The following is a 19,465-nucleotide window of genomic DNA, read 5'->3' as shown; positions in this document are numbered from 1 at the left end:
TACGTTAAACAAAACCTATTGCGGAACCCAGATTCAATGTAGATTTTTTTTTTCAGTGATCACTTGCATGTCCCCTACACTTTTAAATAATTAAGATGTCACAAATCCCCCCCCCATAAATGTGACCCTAGGTTGTGACTATGTGTGTCTGATATACAGATTACACAGCGCATAGACACTATTTGTAATATGTGGATAGGGTGATAATTGTTAAACAAAATCCAACATTTTTAGTTCACAGATTACAGTTCTCAACTGAATGTTGCATTTAAATAAATTGGATTTTATGCTTCAGAAAACAAAGCATGCAACTATCTACAATTCTGCAGTACCTGAAAACATGAGTGAACATTCATTAACATGGTGCTGTGCCTTGCCTGTGTTTTTTTTCTTTTCTTAGTGTTCTAAATACAATTGCTTCAGATTTTAAACTATTCCAAGCATCTATAACTCTTGTCAGTGAATGGTATCTACATTTTGTACTACTATTTTTTCTAGGCTGAAGAGAGTAATGTCTCAGTAAAATAAAATAAAATAAAATAAAATAAAATAAAATAAAATAAATAAATAAATAAAACTCATGCACATGCCACACTGCTTGATATTTTGGGTTAAATAAAAGTCCCTTACAGCACGGCTATTGTTGAAATAGAAAAAAAATAAAAAAAATAATAAAAAACATTTTTCAGACATTAACTAAGTGGAAGCTGAAGATGTTCTGCCAAGGCAATACAAGTGGTGAAGAAGTGAAATTATATATATGGACCCAGGAAAAGGGAATACAAGTTACAAAACAAGCTAGAAAACCAAAACTAAAATGCCAGTGGTACAAAAAAGCTGTGGGGCAGCATTTTAATCACCGCTCGCCACCCTATGTGTTAGTGAAGTTATACTGTACACAGACAGGGCTGAAATATGTGACCTTCTGTTCTAGATGAAAATGCACTACCTGCTGAGCAAGCATCTCTATACAAAAGTAAATAATTAATTCAATGCACATTGAACATAGTCTATGTCCTGCTGGGTCTGCAATGACCTTATCCTGATAAATGTCACACACTGCTTTTAAAAATCCAGGATTCTAAATATAAATGGTGTTCAGGCAAACCCTTTTGGTTGTGACACAGACAACCTACCAGAGTACATTAATACCCATTCTCACATGAATGCTGGTTGTTTACCACACAAATATCTAACATGCATTAGAACCCTATTCATAAAACTTTAGGAGTGTTTTTTTTTTTTTTTAAAGCTGATTTTCACTAAATAAATCCAGCTTGCAGTTTATGAGACATTTTCAAATGTTTTGTTTTAGTTTTATTTTCAGAAAATTGTACCTTAAATAATCTTACAATATCTCTGTATACTATTGAGCTAATCCACCTTAACCAGCCTTGTCTGCTTGTTGGACACCTCTACTTGTTGACTAATAATCATGGTATCCCTGGATAGATCAATCATGTTAACGAATGTTCACTCACGTTTTCAGATACAGTAGACCTAAAGACATCAAACTGATTACATGAGCTCCTGTATTGACTTTGGCAAAAGTATTCATTTGATGTTTTACCTCAGAGAGACCTGGGTATCCTATTGATGAATAAAGCGATTCCCTAGTTCAAGTTCATAGGAGTTTCTAGCACTCATCGTTTCTAGCACATCATTGTCCAAACAAAGGAAAACACAGGATCCGGGCCGTTCCTAAACCGTAAGCCATATTGGTTTACACACCTTGGGCTTTATTTTCAAAACGTTTCCTCCATTCTTTAATTAACTCCTATTTTTTTTTTAAAGGAGAACAAATGTTACAAAAAGGTGATACAAACACACCGAGAGTGCTTAAGAGAACTGGAAATACATAACTTGGTTGTTTGGTTTTAATTTGATAGGAGTTAATTAAAGAATGAAGGAAATGCTTTGGAGATATGTGTACCCCTTGTTTCTCAGTTGTATCATGCATACTGCTAAATCAGAAGCTGTTTCTTTTTTAATGTCTGTGGAAATATTTAGCAGCTTACCACTCTGGGTTTGAAAAGAGGTTCGATTTCCCTGTTTTCAAGTGCTTGCCAGTTGATTTCTATGAAAAACGCATGCTGGCGAATGGACCCCTTCACACCCAGTCTCTGCTCAGGCTCTCTCACAAATAACTGCAAATAGGGTGAGTTTGTCAATGTGGCTTCATTATGCAAATACAACACAGCAGGCACATTACAATATAACTGAATACAAAATAAGGGTGGGCAAGTACCTTTTTATTATTTTTTACTAAATCTGCTCAAGGGCACTGTTTTAGTTTATTAAAAGTTAATAGCTAGCTCACTAACATGTTAATCTTTAACGGTCAGTTAAGATATGGCAACCGAATTCTAAAGCAATTGAGACCAAGTTTTATTTCATTATACCTTTGTATTAGTTTATAAATATGTTACTATGTATTAATTAAGCAGTAACACAACATAAAAACACTTAGTATCCCCTCATTTTGTACCTTGATTAGTATCTCTCTGGCATCCTTAGGGAGCCATCGTGGGTAGAAAGGGTCGTCGGTGCGGATTGACTGAAACAGTTCTTCCTCATCGTTGCCATGGAAAGGTGACTGACCAATCAGCATTTCATAGAGCAGGACTCCAAATGACCACCAGTCTACTGAACTCCCATATTTCTGTCCTAAAAGAATCTACATGAAACAGGCAAAACATAACAAACAAACAAAACATAAAAGTGTTATACAATGTTTTTGACATACATGCATACAAAAATCTAAACTTAGAGAATCAAATAGTAAGTCCACTTGTTCATGACTACCAAAAACCATGACTGGTCTGGTACTCTGTAAAGCAGTGAAGCAGCTCAGTTGAAGTCTTACCTCAGGGGCAATGTAGTCTGGGGTTCCACAGAAGGTGGAGGTCTGTGCTTCTTCATACATGTTTTCTTTACACATCCCGAAGTCAGCTATCTTTATGTGCCCATCCTTGTCTAAAAGTACATTGTCTAACTTCAGGTCCCTGAATAACAGCAAGAAGGAGTATTTTATGACAACCATCACTGAAGCACATTGAAGCAATAGGTACCATTAATGATTGCGTTGCTACAGTGCTACCCTTAAATCTGCAAGTCATAACTATATCTCATTGAAAACCAAAAATGTGTACCACATTGATTCATACACTTATCGTTTTCCAATTCAACAGTTGCATATACTCTGCTTTCAGAGTCAAAGAATGCAAGTTGTATACATATCCACATAGACTGCTGTACCTGTATACTATGCCTTTTGAATGGAGAAACTGGAGACCACAAACAATTTCTGCAGCATAAAATCTGAAACAAAAAATAAAAAGGTTAGGACAGAAATGAGAAATTCTGAAACTGAAATAAACAATGTTGCCTACAGTGGCTGCCTCCTGTGTTCAATAATTTATTTTTAAAAACCATCACAATTTCCAATTATCTGGGGATTACCCCTGAAGTAGTTCCCATGCAAAACTATTGCGTTTTCCACCAGAACGCTTGTGTCTAACCATAGACTTTTGGTTTAAGTACCTTATTTAGAGAGAAACAAATGTGAAATTTAAATAAAACCTGTAGATTTTCAAACCTGTAAATTTACATAAACCTACAGTAAAGTAGTGAAAATACGTCAGCAGCAATATTCCAGTTGATTTTTTTTTTTTAATGTTTAACATACAGAAGTAATCTAACAAACTTAAACTGCTGAATTCCTGGTGACTTTCATAACTTTTTTTAAACACTAGTGATATTTCAATCCTAATTGAATATACCCGACTCCCTGTTAAACACAAGATGAATAATACAATGCAAATTAAAAACATGTGAGCTCCTTACCTAGCTCTTGGTATCTCAAATTTATGACAGTTCTGTATGTGGAACATGAGGTCCCCACCATTCAAATACTCCATCACAAAGAACAGGTTTTCCTGTTAAAGGAAGACATTGGCTAGCTGCTTAACATTTAATTACTCTACACTTAATTCTGCAGGATCAAAATCTTCAAGAAATAATGAAATGTTTCAATCCCACCTTGTATACCAATTACTGCATACAAGGTAGAGTATTTAAAGTGAATGCAAATTAATGTTAAAATGTCAGCAAGATAACAAAATATTAAATCTAATCTATTACATATTACCATCAATTCAGAAGTCTTAGAGCAGACTACATATTTCTTTACTAACTTACTGTCTATATGGAAGGCTGCAGTTAGTAGCACAATATTAACTCAATGACTAAGCTTCTTAAAGGGAAAAATACAGTCCAGTGCATTTCTACCAAAGAACCGACCTTGGTTTGGAATGTGCAGTGCAGGTGTGTCAGAAAGGGGTGTTCCCATGCCAGAGAGAGAACCCTCTTCTCCACCATGGTGCATTCCACATCATCGTCCATCAGCACAACATCTTTCTTCAGAGCTTTCACTGCAAAGAATTGCTTTTTCGACTTCAGTTCTGCAAGAAACACCTGTGATGTTAAATAAGAAGCAGTTAACACTTTATCTCAAGTTCTGCGACACACACATTTGGACCTCATGCTTACCTCACAAAATTGACCAGGCAATGGTGTCAACACACTGTTCAAAATCAGGAGTATCATTGTCATTTACCTCACAAAGACCACTGCCAATATAAGTCTTCATTAGCTCATACAGTATGTAACGGTTTTCACATTGTGTCGATTTAAGTAGGCTACTTGTACCTGTTCTTCCATTTACTTTCATCCAGCCTTTGGTGTCAGTATAACAGCTTTTTTTTCATTGTGTTTCTTTGGATCATGCAACTAACAGTGACCTAGCGTCACGCTTAACTGGATATTATTGGGGGACATACGTTGTGTCGCATATCAGAATGTACGGCATAACGGCGTCTGTATCAGCGAGGGACTACTCTGTAAGAATTAGTTTTGTTATTTTATATTTCCCTTTTTTGTTAAAAATACAAACTAAAACCCAAGAAAATATTCTCACTATTCTGTATTACAGTACTGCATCCTCAGTCAGATGTTCAACACTACACATTGCATTTCTCAACCATATTTGAACTTCGTTTCTAATATCTTTTCTAGGTAAGGATAATTTTGAGCAGGACAATAAGAAATGGTTCAAGGGACGAAAGCAAATCAAGAAAATATAAATGCACCCCTAGTTGGCTGTTTTGGTTATTTTCTTTGTGTTCATTTCAAGGTTTGTAATTTATGCACTGAAATACTGTAAAAAAACTATAGAGATTCATATTGATACATGTGTGCTGAGGTAAACACCACTCCTGGGTTGTTTGGGTAGTTCCATGTCTGCTGCATTTGAAAATAGAAAATAGATGACTAGGTATACAGGCACAGTTTGAGTTAATTTATATATATATATATATATATATATATATATATATATATATATATATATATATATATATTGAAAATGGACTGATGAACAAATGCATTTCTCACTAAATATTAATTATGCCACAACTTTGTTGAGTGGTGGAATGGAGACTCTGTTTAGCTGTGCAATTAAATAGGTTAATAAGTAAAAGCATCTGCGTTAATTAGGAATTTGCATATAAAACACTTGTTTTCCTTTACATGAAGATTATTACACAATGCTGTGTAGGTAAACTACAGTCCTAGGGTTTTCAGATGGTATAGTGTTACTAAAAGAACAGCTCTGACAAGAAGACAAGAAGAAGACAGACAATAATTACCTTTCCAAAGCTGCCCTTTCCTAGCATCTTGTGTAAGGTAAAATCATCAATTGTATATTTATGCATCTCTTTCCTTGGCACTGCGTATGTTGGACACTCTGGTTCAGGCATTTTGTTTCCTAAGGGACATTCCCATGCAATCCCCTGGACTTCTGGAAGATGAAAAAACAAACAGCAGGGTAAAAAAAGACCAAACCTACCAAAAACATGTGAATCAATCTGAGCAGCATGAATCATCTAATGGTAGCATTCAACAGAGAAATGTCTTGGCTGAAATCTACAATTAGTTCTACAAAAGAGGTTCACTGGAGACAGACAGCACTTTATACAAGAAATCTTTAACAGAGATTTGCAAAAGTCAAAACATATTTGGAACAGAGCTTTACATTTTTGGGGGATCTATAGCAGGATGAATATCACTCTTAAAGGGTATATAAGGACCTTTTTATTTTATTGTTACATGTTCCCATGTGTTGCTACAACTGTTTACGTAAGGTGTGTGTATTGTTTTAATATATATATTTTTTTTACATTTTGACCACTTTTTAAAACTTTTAAATTGCATTCCCTGCCTCAAGATGGCTTCATGGCCTCTCAGAACTACATTTCCCATCATCCTCCTGCTCACATTTGTAACAGATGGATTTATCAGTGAGCAGGAGGATGATGGGAAATGTAGTTGTAGCAACACATGGGAACATGTAACCCAATAAAATAAAAATGTCCTTATGTACCCATTAAGAGGCACAGCTGTGCTGCTGTAAACTTGGGCTGTAACTTCAACATCTATATGTAGCTACAGCAGGTGCAGATATGTATTTGTGCAGTATTACCTTTTTTTATAGGCTCATGGGGTGCTTGCAAAACACCTGATGGCCCTCTAAGGATACCTGGTAGGCTGATGTCAACAGGCCCCTCCCTGGTGATACACTCGCTGTCACGCTGACACCTGGCCTTGATAAAAAAGAAAAATCGCTTTTTAATATATACCAAGGTAGTGTTGTTGAAAACTAAGATCAAGCCTAGCTGCTGCAGTAGACACTTCCTTGTCTAGGACACTGTTACTTAATTAGTCAGGCTGTGTGGAACTGGAACTGAAATACATTCAGTACTGTACAGCTGGCACATTTGCCTATTGCAGTCACAAACATGCTGCAGTGCATTGAGATGCTTCAGTGCATCAGCAGTGCTACTATAGATAAAGAATGTTACTGTGTTTATCAAAGCCACAACCAGATGCCACCCACACCAGAAACAGTAGGTGTAGGGGGATACAATTCTGATAATGATACAACTCTAATAATGATACAATTCTAATAAATGTTCTCTCATGTAATACCATACATTTCCTGAATAGTGTATATTACGGGTCACATTTATTGTTCGCCTGTGTCTGCATTTCCACCTTGTTGATCAGACTGAAACTGAATAAGATAGTAAATGTAGCTATAACATTTGCTACATTTGTTTCTTGTCTGTCCTAGTGTTCTGGTTCTGACATAAATGGATATGTGATATCATTAACATGACCTTAATCTCTGTTTAACCAAGTTTAACCATGAAAGTTCAAAAGCAGGAGCATCATTGTCAGTAGCCTCACAAAGACCACTGCCAATATAAGACATCTTCTTTAGTTCATACAGTATGTGATGGTTTTCACATTGTGTCTTAAATTACTATATTGATCATTAAAATGGCACACCATTGCTTTGTTTTATTTTATTATTAAAATGTATACGAAACTGAGTCAAGTACACACAGTTCTGGCTAGTGTCCTCATCAGTGTAAGATACAGAACAGTTCGGGTTCAATGCATACCTGCTGTGCACTCTCAATCACAGCTAGTGCTTCTGCCATAAGCTTCTGATTGACTCCACACAGGTTTGCCACTTTCTTCTGACACTTGTGGTGAATGTTCATTCCACATTCTATAAAGCACAAAGGAAGGGGATGTTAGCTAGCTGCATGTCTGTTCCCTGGTAAATAAGAAACCAATGGCAGAATACTGACAAAATGTGTCAAAGATGCGCTGGAAAAAGGAAATTTTCACCTTCACACTTCAGCCCCTGTTTTGCAAGCCCCCACAAAAGCGTTCCACAGTGTTCACAAAATGTCGGGCTCTTGTAGTTATAGACTTTAAACCTATGCGGCATGTCGATTTTAAACCTCTCTTTGTGCATCTGAGAAAAAAAAAAAAGTAAAAATGTAAAATATTCAGACTAGCACACACAGAAATAAAATGCATTCCCAAATGTAAAGGATTCAGTACAAAATATAATTTTACAGTTGATTTTTAATAAAAAAAAACAATCAAGGAAAGACATTTCTGTTTGCGTCAGTAAAAGCAATGGCATACATGAAAAACACCATTACAAAACACAGTTCACATTTGTAAGGCATATTCCAGTAATTTCAGTCCCTATATGTCCAGGAAGGGAACTATTTAGTATAGGAACTTCTGTTATGCTAGAATCTTGGGAGGCATACAGCTAATTTCACAACCAGAAGAAAACAGATCCATTTTGGCAATATATAAGTAAGTCACAAACCCGTCCACAATGAAACAGAACTCACTCTCTCTGTGGATCTTCTACAGCCACCCACTCTCACCCCCATTGATAAAAATGATTGATTATTTTGAACAATTCTACTATTTTGTAATCCATACCATTGTTTCTTTGCTGTTGATTGCAGTCCCTGTGCATCTGGCTATCACTTTGTCTTTGCATTTTTTATGAATAGCAACATGGCACTCTGTAATAATAAAAAAATACAGTTACTTAAACAGTATTTTTTATGTTAACAAATATATTAATTTAAAATAATCTACTCACGTCTGCACTGGTAGCCTTGTTTGTTTAGACCCCTGAAAAAAACCAATACATACACATTGTTACACATATCTGAGTTTATCATTGGCTGTTTCATTCTTGATGTTATCCGTGTCTTTATACAGAGGTAGCAGTGGATTCTGGAGTGTAACCAAGGTGCTTGTTGATGTTCTAGGAATAAAATCAGTTCAGAATCATACCATTTTATTTAGAAACACAAATAAAACTAAAGCTGCTGTAACATATGAACAAATGAACACAGGCCTGCGTCACCACTGTCACAGCTCATTGGGCTGTTAACTTGAAAACGATAGCAAAAGCCAATGTCATCTTTGTGTTCATTAATTTGCAAGGACACCTCATTATTTATGTGCTGTAGGTGGGAAGCAGTAATGATATGGCACCTCAGAATCTGTGCCCTAGCATATATAACCTGACTGTATTTAGTTTATCATTTGTACTACACACAGTGGTGACTTATGTACATTAATTTTTATTAAGATTACTTTGATTTCAGCAAATAATAGCCGTCCACACGTGAATATAAACCATGGCTTCCAAAGAGGTTTTTTTCTTACATTGATATAATGGCACTCAAGGTGAGGTATGTATGAATTTGTATTTACTTGAAAATATTAAAAGCTGTGGTACATTACCAAACAAACTCGTGGCAAACGGAGCAGAATGTGGGTTGAGGAAAGAAGGTGGCGATGAACTCGTGACACCTGATTATGTGCACCTTGGCTTGCTTGATGGCCCCCCTGCGCTGCTGCAATGTAAAGAATCCCTCACTCTCCATCTCAGACTGACCTTTAGCATCTAGGAAAGAAAAAAAAAACATACAGGGGTGAAATACTAAACACAGGGCTGCCTCGGACAGCCTGAAGAACAACCACATTGGTAAAACACCTCTTATAAACATGTTTTAGGATTTCAACAGCCCCATTTAACAGACAAAGCATATAACATGCAAGCACCAAGCTTCTGGGTGACCGTAAAATGAAATAACTTTAATATATATATATATATATATATATATATATATATATATATATATATATATATATATATATACACAGTACTGTGCAAAAGTTTTAGGCAGGTGTGAAAAAATGCTGTAAAGTAAGAATGCTTTCAAAAATAGACATGTTAATAGATTATATTTATCAATTAACTAAATGCAAAGTGAGTGAACAGAAGAAAAATCTAAATCAAATCCATATTTGGTGTGACCACCCTTTGCCTTCAAAGCAGCATCAATTCTTCTAGGTACACTTGCACAAAGTCAGGGATTTTGTAGGCATATAGTCAGGTGTATGATTAAACAATTATACCAAACAGGTGCTAATGATCATCAATTCAATATGTAGGTTGAAACACAATCATTAACTGAAACAGAAACAGCTGTGTAGGAGGAATAAAACTGGGTGAGGAACAGCCAAACTCAGCTAACAAGGTGAGGTTGCTGAAGACAGTTTACTGTCAAAAGTCATACACCATGGCAAGGCTGAGCACAGCAACAAGACACAAGGTATTTATACTGCATCAGCAAGGTCTCTCCCAGGCAGAAATTTCAAGGCAGACAGTAGTTTCCAGATGTGCTGTCCAAGCTCTTTTGAAGAAGCACAAAGAAACGGGCAACGTTGAGGACCGTAGACGCAGTGGTCGGCCAAGGAAACTTACTGCCTAAAACTTTTGCACAGTACTGTATATATATATATATGGGTTCAACCCCAGGTGGGAGACGCTGCTGCTGTACCCTTGATTAACTGAAGTCATTCAATGTATTTTTAGAAGTGTAAACTACAAATATTGCAGCTAAACTGTTTCCAGAAGAGGCTGTCCCAGACAAGTCATTGACCAGTGGTGTACAGTTCAGCCCACACACATTCCACAACATACTTCCCCTTGTGTTTGTTACTCAGCACTGCTGATGCAGTTTCTTGCTTAAATCCAATAGCACAGGGGAACATTTGGCTGGCTGCCATGATGCAGTACAAGGAATGACTGACTATCAGTTCTTCTGATGTCTCCCAGACAGCTGCAATAGCTACATAGCTGTGATATGAATAATGAGACTGTATTTCTTCAACATTTGTGGAGAGTGGGGAGGGGGGGGTTAAAGGACTACAGAAAGCTGCTACTATCCTGACAAACTGAAGATACCAATAAAAATACAATATATAGATGACAGTTTAAATGTGCTCTAATACAATGAAACAGACTATTTAGCTGCTTTATAACCCCAAATACAGTATTTTTTAACATGTATTTTACGCCACAGGATTTGCTGGTGAACATAGGACAGCTAATTATATTTATATTAAATATATTTCACTCTAAACATATCTGGTTCATTAAACTGGAAAGAAAACTTCATATACTGTAAACATGCAGGACATTTACTAGTTGAATACATTGACTGTATTGACATTCAGCCTTATCAGAATCATTTTATAACAATACATTTTATAATTTTATAACTTACCACTCTGTTCTAGAAAGTACCTGGCATTCATCAACATTCGTCCATATGGCGTTAGTTCTAGCTAGATTTAAAAACAAAAGACAGGGCTAAGAGATGTATACTTTACATTGCTTATTAATTACTGAATGATAGTCACAAAAACGGAGATGGATAAGAAATCATGCACATACATTAATGTACCCCATACATGACTGTTTAATTTGTGTAAAATAATGTATTCTGTTATATATGACAGTTGAATCTTCATGCAGCAAGATAGTTCACAATGGTCAGGAGAGCAGACCTGAAACACTTTGTTAAAGGACTGATACATAACCAAGGCTGCGCATATTACTGATGTTTCACAAGGATGTCTCAAAAGTGATATGTTAAAAACAAGCAAACAAACCCCTTGGAGATTTGAAGTATAAAATTGAAAAGTGCAATGTACACCCAAGTGGTCATCCTCTTTGCAATCAAAGCAACTATAGAACCTCAGCACACACTCTCACCATGGTCTCCACCTTCCCATTCTGCTGCATGCACCTTGCTGCCATGCTGTTCAGTTCCACTGTGGTCTCCGCATGCAGTTCCATGGTTTTGTCCTTCACCACGATGTGCATAATCCGACCTTCATTAATGTGTGCATCAAACGTAGTGTCCCAGGGAGGGTACATCGTCGGCTTCTGTTGCTTATAAATCTGTCCCTTCTCTGTTAAAGAAGACACCCAAAACATCAGTTTAAAATGCACTCCAGTTTGCACAAGTTAAAACAAACCGCACAATTGCTGCTTATGACGTGGAGGAGAAAAAGCCAAGACCAGCAACTTAGCGTGACTGGGATATAAACCAGAAAGTTCCCGAGCAGTGTTGACTGTACTAAGTGAGCCACTGGTGTGCCAATAGGGAACCCACAAAACCCTTTATGCAATCAGGTGAAATACATTGCATTTCTGGTAGTGTAAACAAAGCCATATAACTCACATCTTCAATAAGAACCAATGTACTGTAACTGTGACTTTTCCAATTCTAAACTGCACCACATAACTGTTAGAGGTTTGGTCACGAGACAAGACTATTCCTTTAGATATCACATGTCCTATTTGTTGTAAGTCATGTGAATGATGAGAGATACAAGTATGACACTGATAACACTTTTACCAGTAGTGTTCAATAAATATGCTATAGATTAATGTTGCATGCCATATGAATAACAACAAGAATGCATGCTAGAATGACAAAAATGAAAATAAGACTGTGACAGGCTAGCTGCAGGGATGACGTCAGGCCAGAAAGAATCACACACAGACAGGCAGTACTTGCGTTGAAACTGAGTCGCTGCGGCACTCAGTATGTTTATTAAACAAACAAAAATAAACGGTTGAACAAAACACAACACAGGACACGGCACTTGCGGCCAAAATAAACAGACAAACAAAATGAACAAACACTAACAAACAGGGACGAATACTAAACAAACACGTACCATGCTGGTCCTCCAGCACCACGTAGCAATTGCTCACTATTATTATTTTTTCTCTCCTCACTCTCTCCCGTTCCTTCGCCCTGAACACACAAGTTGTGCTTTGTACATCTACTGTATATATACTGTTGTGCTGGGATTCAATTGCTAATTAATCATTCACTTGAATCCCAGCACGTGAACTAATTCTGTGCAACCCCGTGCTCACATATTAAATACTTTAAATGCACGTGAAGTGAAGTGTAATCCCCATGCCTAAGTACAGTTATACATTTTAAACACTCATGCTCATTACCCACATTATATCCCGTGTATCAACTACAATACAACAACATTAACACACGCAACATACAACATAAAACACAAAAATACACACAGGGCGAGGCACATTGCCACAAAGACCTTTTGCACTATGCTATCTAAACCACCAATTACATATCCAGCGCTCAGGACATAATGCAATGCAAGAATGCAAGATAAAAATGGAAACTCAAACTCAATGGCTGGGTTTACGTGCACATGAAAATAGGATCCAACTCAAAAGTTTTATTCAAGCACATCATATCAAACATCTGCACAGCCGAAATGCTGTATTTAAATGAATTTAAAAAGCCTGGCTGCAACTTTGCAGTTTTGTGATTGAAATGTTTCTGCTGAAGCACTGTGGCTAGCTTCAAGATTAAATCTCTCCTACCACACCACCACCATCAGAGTGCTTAAATGAACCGATGCACAAGGCTGACTGGTCTAGGCTAGTCTAGGTTGAACCCAGTATAAAGCTTTTTCAAGCCCATTATCCTGACCTGACAACAGAATTTCTGTGAGAAAATGTGAGGAGATACAAAATCCAACATCGCCTTGAAACAAACGTGTCACTAGTGGTCCGGTGAATGATGTAAAATGACTTCAAGTCCTAGTGATCACAACAGTTTCTTCTTACATTGTAAAATGTGTTTTCATGTAGGGGTCTCCAGTGAATATTTCATAGCCAAACCCTAATAAAAACACCTTAGCCATATGCAGTAGCCTTGCTCCTCCAATTTCCTACCTGTTTCAACAGCTTCTTTCATGTAAACAGCACAGTAAGGATGAAACTCCTCCCGTTGGGTCACTTCGAGGGGTCCTCCCTCGAAGTTTGAGAATCCAATTCGAAGAAAGGGAGACATCTCTGTAGCTTCAAGCCTCTACACCCTGTATGCAAGTCAACAGCATTGTGAGTATACACTTGGAAATACTTATTTTTATAACTCACATCTTATCTTTAACTGACAGTAAACATTTGGAAAAAAACACTCACCAGAATAGACAGTGACAGGCAGTTTTGTTTTTTATGGGCCAGCCAATGGTGGGTGTAGCTGGTTGAAAAGTGAGAGTTCTGTTAGTTGTAATGATTTTCAAACTGAAAGAGGCGAAGGCAGTCCTGTTAACAAGGCACAGCTGTCTCTAAAGAAGTAAGGTCACTAGACACATGAGAAGGTAATTCACCACCCGTTCTAAAGACAAGTGCTGGCAAAATAATATTCTTGAAAATACAAGACTTTACAAGAATTAGAATTTAGCACTTTAATAAAAAGTCAAATAGAAGCATGAAATCTCTCTCAAATGTTTCTAATATGTGGTTATTTAAAGCAAAACTGCATGCAAGAAATTAAACCGGACACCGAGTAATAATTACAAAGACCTATTTATAGGTAGTAATGCTAAACTGCGCTCAGGACTGGTATGTGTGTATCGTTGACTCCAGCTTCCCTGCAGCTATGTTTTCTCAGCTTCCAACTACTTCATATATCTTTACATTACATGCTTATTCTTATGCTTATTTTGGTTATATTTTCTGCTACATTACAGATATTATTTTTTATAGCGCACCTAATTTATTGAAAGAAGAGACACGGTACGACAACGGTATTATTTACAGTTTGTAAGATTAAATGTGTATTCAACTGATCCCTTTGGTTTTGTGGTAATGGCTTTCTGCATGAGGTATTAATTATGTTATTAATTATAAGTTTTACTAATTCAGTTGCTTTAATATGCTTTTATGTTACGTTTCTATACAGTATTGTGTAAGTTTCAAGTTCTTTCATTTCCCATTGGCAAAACCAGCTACGTGCAGTTTTGCATAGCCTAACACTCAAAGTCACAGATAGGTGTCTGAGCTAAACGCCAAAAGGCAGGAGATTAGCAGAGATAGTGTGAAATGGGGGAAGGGAACTGAAAGACAAGATGGATGCACCCTGCTAGGTACAATGTGGTATTCACACCCCCCCCACACCTTTTCCCTCGCAGCGGGAATGTGCAATGATAGAGTGGAAACCCCTATCATTGGACAGAAGTAAGACAAATGGGAGTGGAGTCAACAAGTGTTTACAAAGGTATAAATGCTAAACATTGTAAAGTTTTGTCAGTCTTTTCATCTCTTTCAAATTGACTCCATGGATATCCGTGCTTTCTGATACCAACATATGCACTGAGCTGTACTGAGGCCTTGTCCAAAGTCAGTTTAAATCTCATGCTTATATGATTGTATTGGAGGTATACCTTTCTTGTATATATTATTATTATTTATTTCTTAGCAGACGCCCCTATCCAGGGCGACTTACAATTGTTACAAGATATTTTTATATACAATTACATTATTTTTTACACATTACTTTTACATTCAATTACCCGTTTATACAGTTGGTTTTCTACTGGAGCAATTTAGGTAAAGTACCTTGCTCAAGGGTACAGCAGCAGTGTCCCCCACCTGGGATTGAACCCACGACCCTCTGGTCAAGAGTCCAGAGCCCTAACCACTACTCCACACTGCTAAGTGTTTTTGAATCAAAAACCATTTGTCAGCTTAATTGCTTAATTTTTTCACTACAGTTTAATACAATATGTGTTTTGGTGGAAAGAAACTGTCTTGGTTTTGGTTTTACATTCATACCTGTTTTGTTTTTGTGCTACTGAAATTAAGCCTGCTAGATAAATATTAGAATGTTTCATTTCATTGCTCTCAGATTTTGACCACTTTTTTTGGTGTTAGTGGTTGTGAGAAACACTTGCTTACTGACATTATTATTTTGTTATTTATGATCCCATTTTAAAAACAACGTTCATATAAAGACATTTAATGGCTAATGATATTGCATATCACTTTGCTGGCACATTTTTTGTGTAGAATCACATAACTAACAACAGCACTGCAGCTCCATAGCAACTGCCACCTGTTCTCTGTTGCTCCAGTCCAAAGCCACCTTGCACCGTCTTTTGACAATTCATTTAAAATGAAATTTGTAACATTACATTTAGAACAGTGAAAATGGAACTTGGCATGCAGTTCACAGATGTTCTGTTAAATTCAAAAACTTCTTGGCATGTTTAAAGAAAAATAACCAAAAACATACACTTTGTTGGTTAACTTTGCCTGCCAAATAGGACAGGCTTGTTTTTTTTGTTGTTGTTGTTTTTTTTTTTTTTTTTTTTACCTGCCCAAGGGTAGTAGTTACCAGTCTGGGGAATGTCGCCACTACTTAATGTTGAGCCTTGAAAAGTCACGACTCAAGTCATAACTGAGTCATATAACTTTGCATGATTTCTGGTAGTAGAAACTTTTAGGTTTCCTGAAACTCTAATGCGAAGACAAGTCTTTATCTGCCAAACTGTTAACATAAACAGAAGGCTTCTTGCCCTGGAGCTTTTCTTGACTGGTATGCTGACAGGCATTGAGGTATTGTACAGTATGTTAAATGACTGAAAGGACAGGGGAGCCATAAAATGTCTTATAAAACACAACTGTTTCTACTGTAGGTAAAAATAGTATATAGGTCACCTGCAACATCCCCCATGAACACACTGCTTCTGGGATAGGGAGGACTCAATAATAAGGCCTTGTTTTTGACATACTGTACAATTGGCTTGAAAAATTAAATTTCTGGATAAAACTGAAAGTTTTCATGTCAGTTGATAGCTAACAATATGCCCTTCATATACATAAATTATGGATTTTAAGGCCGTGTTGCGTCATATACCTCTGAACATCCACGTTGTTACTGTGCTAACGTGTACATTAACCCAGCACTCCTGTAGGCTCTGAATGCTGGTATGCTAACCACATTTCCTGTTCTTGGTTCACTTTTAAAAAGCACACAAGTGGGCTCTCCTCTATGAACATACAGTAAGTTACACAACGTTGGCCTGGATCAGAAGACGAAAACCCACATTTCTGTCTTTAGCTTAGATTTCTTAAATAATGTGGTCTAGTCAATTGATCTAAACAGTGTCAGATGTAAATAAAGTTATTTAAGTAATTAAGATATTAAGTTTCTTGAATTTTTTTGTACAGACAGTTAAATTGGTTGATCTACCTAATACACCCACTATGTAATATTTTTACTCTGTAAAAAAAAAAAAAATTGAAATGTTTACTCAAAATGTGGTTATCCCCAGTCCTGTTAAAGCTGACATTTCCTTGTATAATAATTTGAAGAAACATTTCATTTATCCAGGGCTAGTAAAGATATTTCCTGTTACGTGGGTATCATGCATTTTCCTGTAAACCCTGTAAACTGCACTTTCTCTTTGTTAGAAAATGACTCCTATTACATTACATGGATAACCTGCACTTCCTTTGAGCATAGGTAATGTTTCCCTTTACCGGAGTAAAATATTCCTTTCATTTTTTGAGATAGATACTGTATAGCTTTACAATTGTACCTCAGTGCTTCCACCCTTTGGATGACAGAGTTTTTAAATAGGAAAAAGCAAAAATAGGGTTTGCATGTGAATATATTAGACAAACAACAGAAGCACACATGCTAGTACGGTTTTGTAACAGATACTACCCATTTTAGTCTTATTTATTTATACTTGCTTCTATAACATTTAGCAAATTGTTTTTATAAACTTGTTATATATTTAAAAAAAAAACACAATCAAATCGCTTTTTTCATATATATTCACTTTTAAAAAAAAATGCCATAAAAATCAAATTTTTAAAGGGCTTTTAAGCTTAAGGACTTTATTCTTCAGCCATCTTTTTAACTATGCATTTATTCCAGGGATTATGACAAGTTGTTCGTCGGGATTGAATGTGTTGTATGATGTTTGTTTCAAGGTACAGTACACTATGCCTTCAAAGAGAATAGGAGGAGCTATGGCACAGGAATGGAATGCCCCTTGCAATGCATTAAAAACACACACCACAACTTACATTTGATCTCTACCATCCTGATAAAGGTGGCTTTTGAACTTCAAAGAACGACAGAACACCATACGTAAAGTTTTCCACAAAACAGAACTGTGTTATAAAAACCACTCCAAATAGCCACCAGTGATAAGATTATTCCAATACGTTAAAACTAGAAATAGGATTTGTTTGTGAATATATTGTGAATATCCCCAGAGGCATATTTTAAGAAGAATGTCATATTAGGTTGAATGCTTTGTAAACATAAAGTAAAATGGATATGTAAATAGGATTTGTATCATTGACCTGTAATGGAGCTTTACTGAGGGAATCACAGAATACAAATTGTAAAGACAGTGGGCTGGGTGAGAGCTAGTCACACAAAGTGACCATGATATTGATCTAATATGGCTGTCATGGACATGACAGCGATATTATGTTAATATCATGGTCACAAATACATTTAGGATAAAGAGTTAATATAACCATGCATGAAATTGTTACCTCATATCGTTTTTCATGTATGCGACGAACAGGTATGAGACGGTTTTTTACAATACCCACGATCGAACTTGATCAAGAGAGTCATATATGAAGCCACAATTAGAGGTTTTAATGATGTTTCAATAAAGAACCCGCACAAAATAAATATGACTGTACTCTAAAAGGTGAGTGATGCACAGTGTTACAGTATTGTATGTACTACTCATAAATAACCTCGAACAACTAAGAGCCGTAGTGGTCGATTAAATCTAAATGGATGGCTGATGTGAAAATGTTCGCAGCTTTCCAGTTTGCTGTTACACAGCATCAAATCAAACAGTTCCTGATATTTAAGATGCGGCAAAATGAAAAGAGAGATGCTGCACTTCACTCAAGCAAAGGCTGAAGATGAAAATACAGCCTAAAATCTAATACTGTACCTAAAAAAAATTATAAATGACAAACTATTTGAAGACTGTACAGTAGGTGTACTATCCAGGTATCCCCTCTAATTCAAAGATTGTATAATTTAAATTGTACTTTCTCCATTATGCAAACACGGGTTTTACTGAAGATGTGCCATATCCATATTATGGTGTGATACCAACAGTCATTCTCCAAAAATACAAAGTAAAATACACAAAAAAAAAACAGAGTCAAATTGAACATGCTTTTGTTTGAGTTATATAAAGATACTGAACCGAAGAGGGTTACTGTACTGTAGGGCCAATACTTTTTCATATAAAATTAACCGTGCTTTAATGCCACTAAAGGAGCCCGCTCTAAATACAAGCACGAAACTTTGTGGACTAACAACTCCTAATAAAACAACAACAATAATAATAATAATAATAATAATAATAATAATAATAATAAAAACTTTTCCTGATCAACGTTCTTTTAGTGTCACGTTTACAATTTTCCATTTTACAAAAAAATTCAAGCAGAACCGTGCAGAACAACACAAATAAAAACTGGCAGTTACAGTGGCTTCATCGATTTCTTATTTATACATTTTTACCAAAGGTACTTCCTAAACTGGAAGCAATCTGTGTTTTCTTTCTGTGTGACCACAGAACCTGTCCTACATCTAACTGAAACATACATAATAATACATTTCCTGAATCTGTGTGCAGTAGCCTCCCAGGTCCCTTTAAGGATCTTATTTTCAATCAACATATCAATACACAGCCACCTATAGCCTTCTTTTAAATCGTTGAAATATAACGTTAGCGTTTAAACAATGTAGCCATATCCTAAACAAATGCACATCAATGCATTCAGCTAAACGGAGATATACAGCTTAGGTTGTAGCTAAAC

The 19,465-nt window shown here is 36.3% G+C and overlaps 1 protein-coding gene across 7 annotated transcripts in view; it reads right to left on the bottom strand.

The window, feature by feature from the left end:
• The window catches only part of LOC117415594 (protein kinase C theta type), a 58,469-nt gene that overhangs the window by 3,531 nt on the left and 35,473 nt on the right, over window positions 1-19,465 (bottom strand). For 3 of the 7 annotated variants that reach the window (XM_059027296.1, XM_059027294.1, XM_034026144.3), the window contains 17 exons: window positions 13,787-13,844; window positions 13,538-13,680; window positions 11,519-11,718; window positions 11,028-11,088; window positions 9,196-9,358; window positions 8,543-8,574; window positions 8,377-8,462; window positions 7,759-7,888; window positions 7,527-7,636; window positions 6,542-6,662; window positions 5,709-5,860; window positions 4,303-4,476; window positions 3,847-3,938; window positions 3,259-3,321; window positions 2,867-3,005; window positions 2,489-2,677; window positions 2,019-2,147 (listed from right to left, as the gene is read on the bottom strand). In XM_059027296.1, the coding sequence (XP_058883279.1) occupies window positions 2,019-2,147; window positions 2,489-2,677; window positions 2,867-3,005; window positions 3,259-3,321; window positions 3,847-3,938; window positions 4,303-4,476; window positions 5,709-5,860; window positions 6,542-6,662; window positions 7,527-7,636; window positions 7,759-7,888; window positions 8,377-8,462; window positions 8,543-8,574; window positions 9,196-9,358; window positions 11,028-11,088; window positions 11,519-11,718; window positions 13,538-13,655 (1,959 nt within the window). In that variant the 5' untranslated portion in view covers window positions 13,656-13,680; window positions 13,787-13,844. Of the gene's footprint in view, window positions 1-2,018; window positions 2,148-2,488; window positions 2,678-2,866; window positions 3,006-3,258; window positions 3,322-3,846; window positions 3,939-4,302; window positions 4,477-5,708; window positions 5,861-6,541; window positions 6,663-7,526; window positions 7,637-7,758; window positions 7,889-8,376; window positions 8,463-8,542; window positions 8,575-9,195; window positions 9,359-11,027; window positions 11,089-11,518; window positions 11,719-13,537; window positions 13,681-13,786; window positions 15,768-19,465 lie in introns of those variants that run through there. The other 4 variants (XM_059027295.1, XM_034026142.3, XM_034026145.3 and 1 more) reach the window with 2 other exon arrangements.

Source organism: Acipenser ruthenus, chromosome 7, assembly GCF_902713425.1.
Source record: "Acipenser ruthenus chromosome 7, fAciRut3.2 maternal haplotype, whole genome shotgun sequence".
NCBI classification, from domain to species: Eukaryota; Metazoa; Chordata; class Actinopteri; order Acipenseriformes; family Acipenseridae; genus Acipenser; species Acipenser ruthenus.
This window is presented reverse-complemented; position numbering and strand designations above follow the sequence as displayed.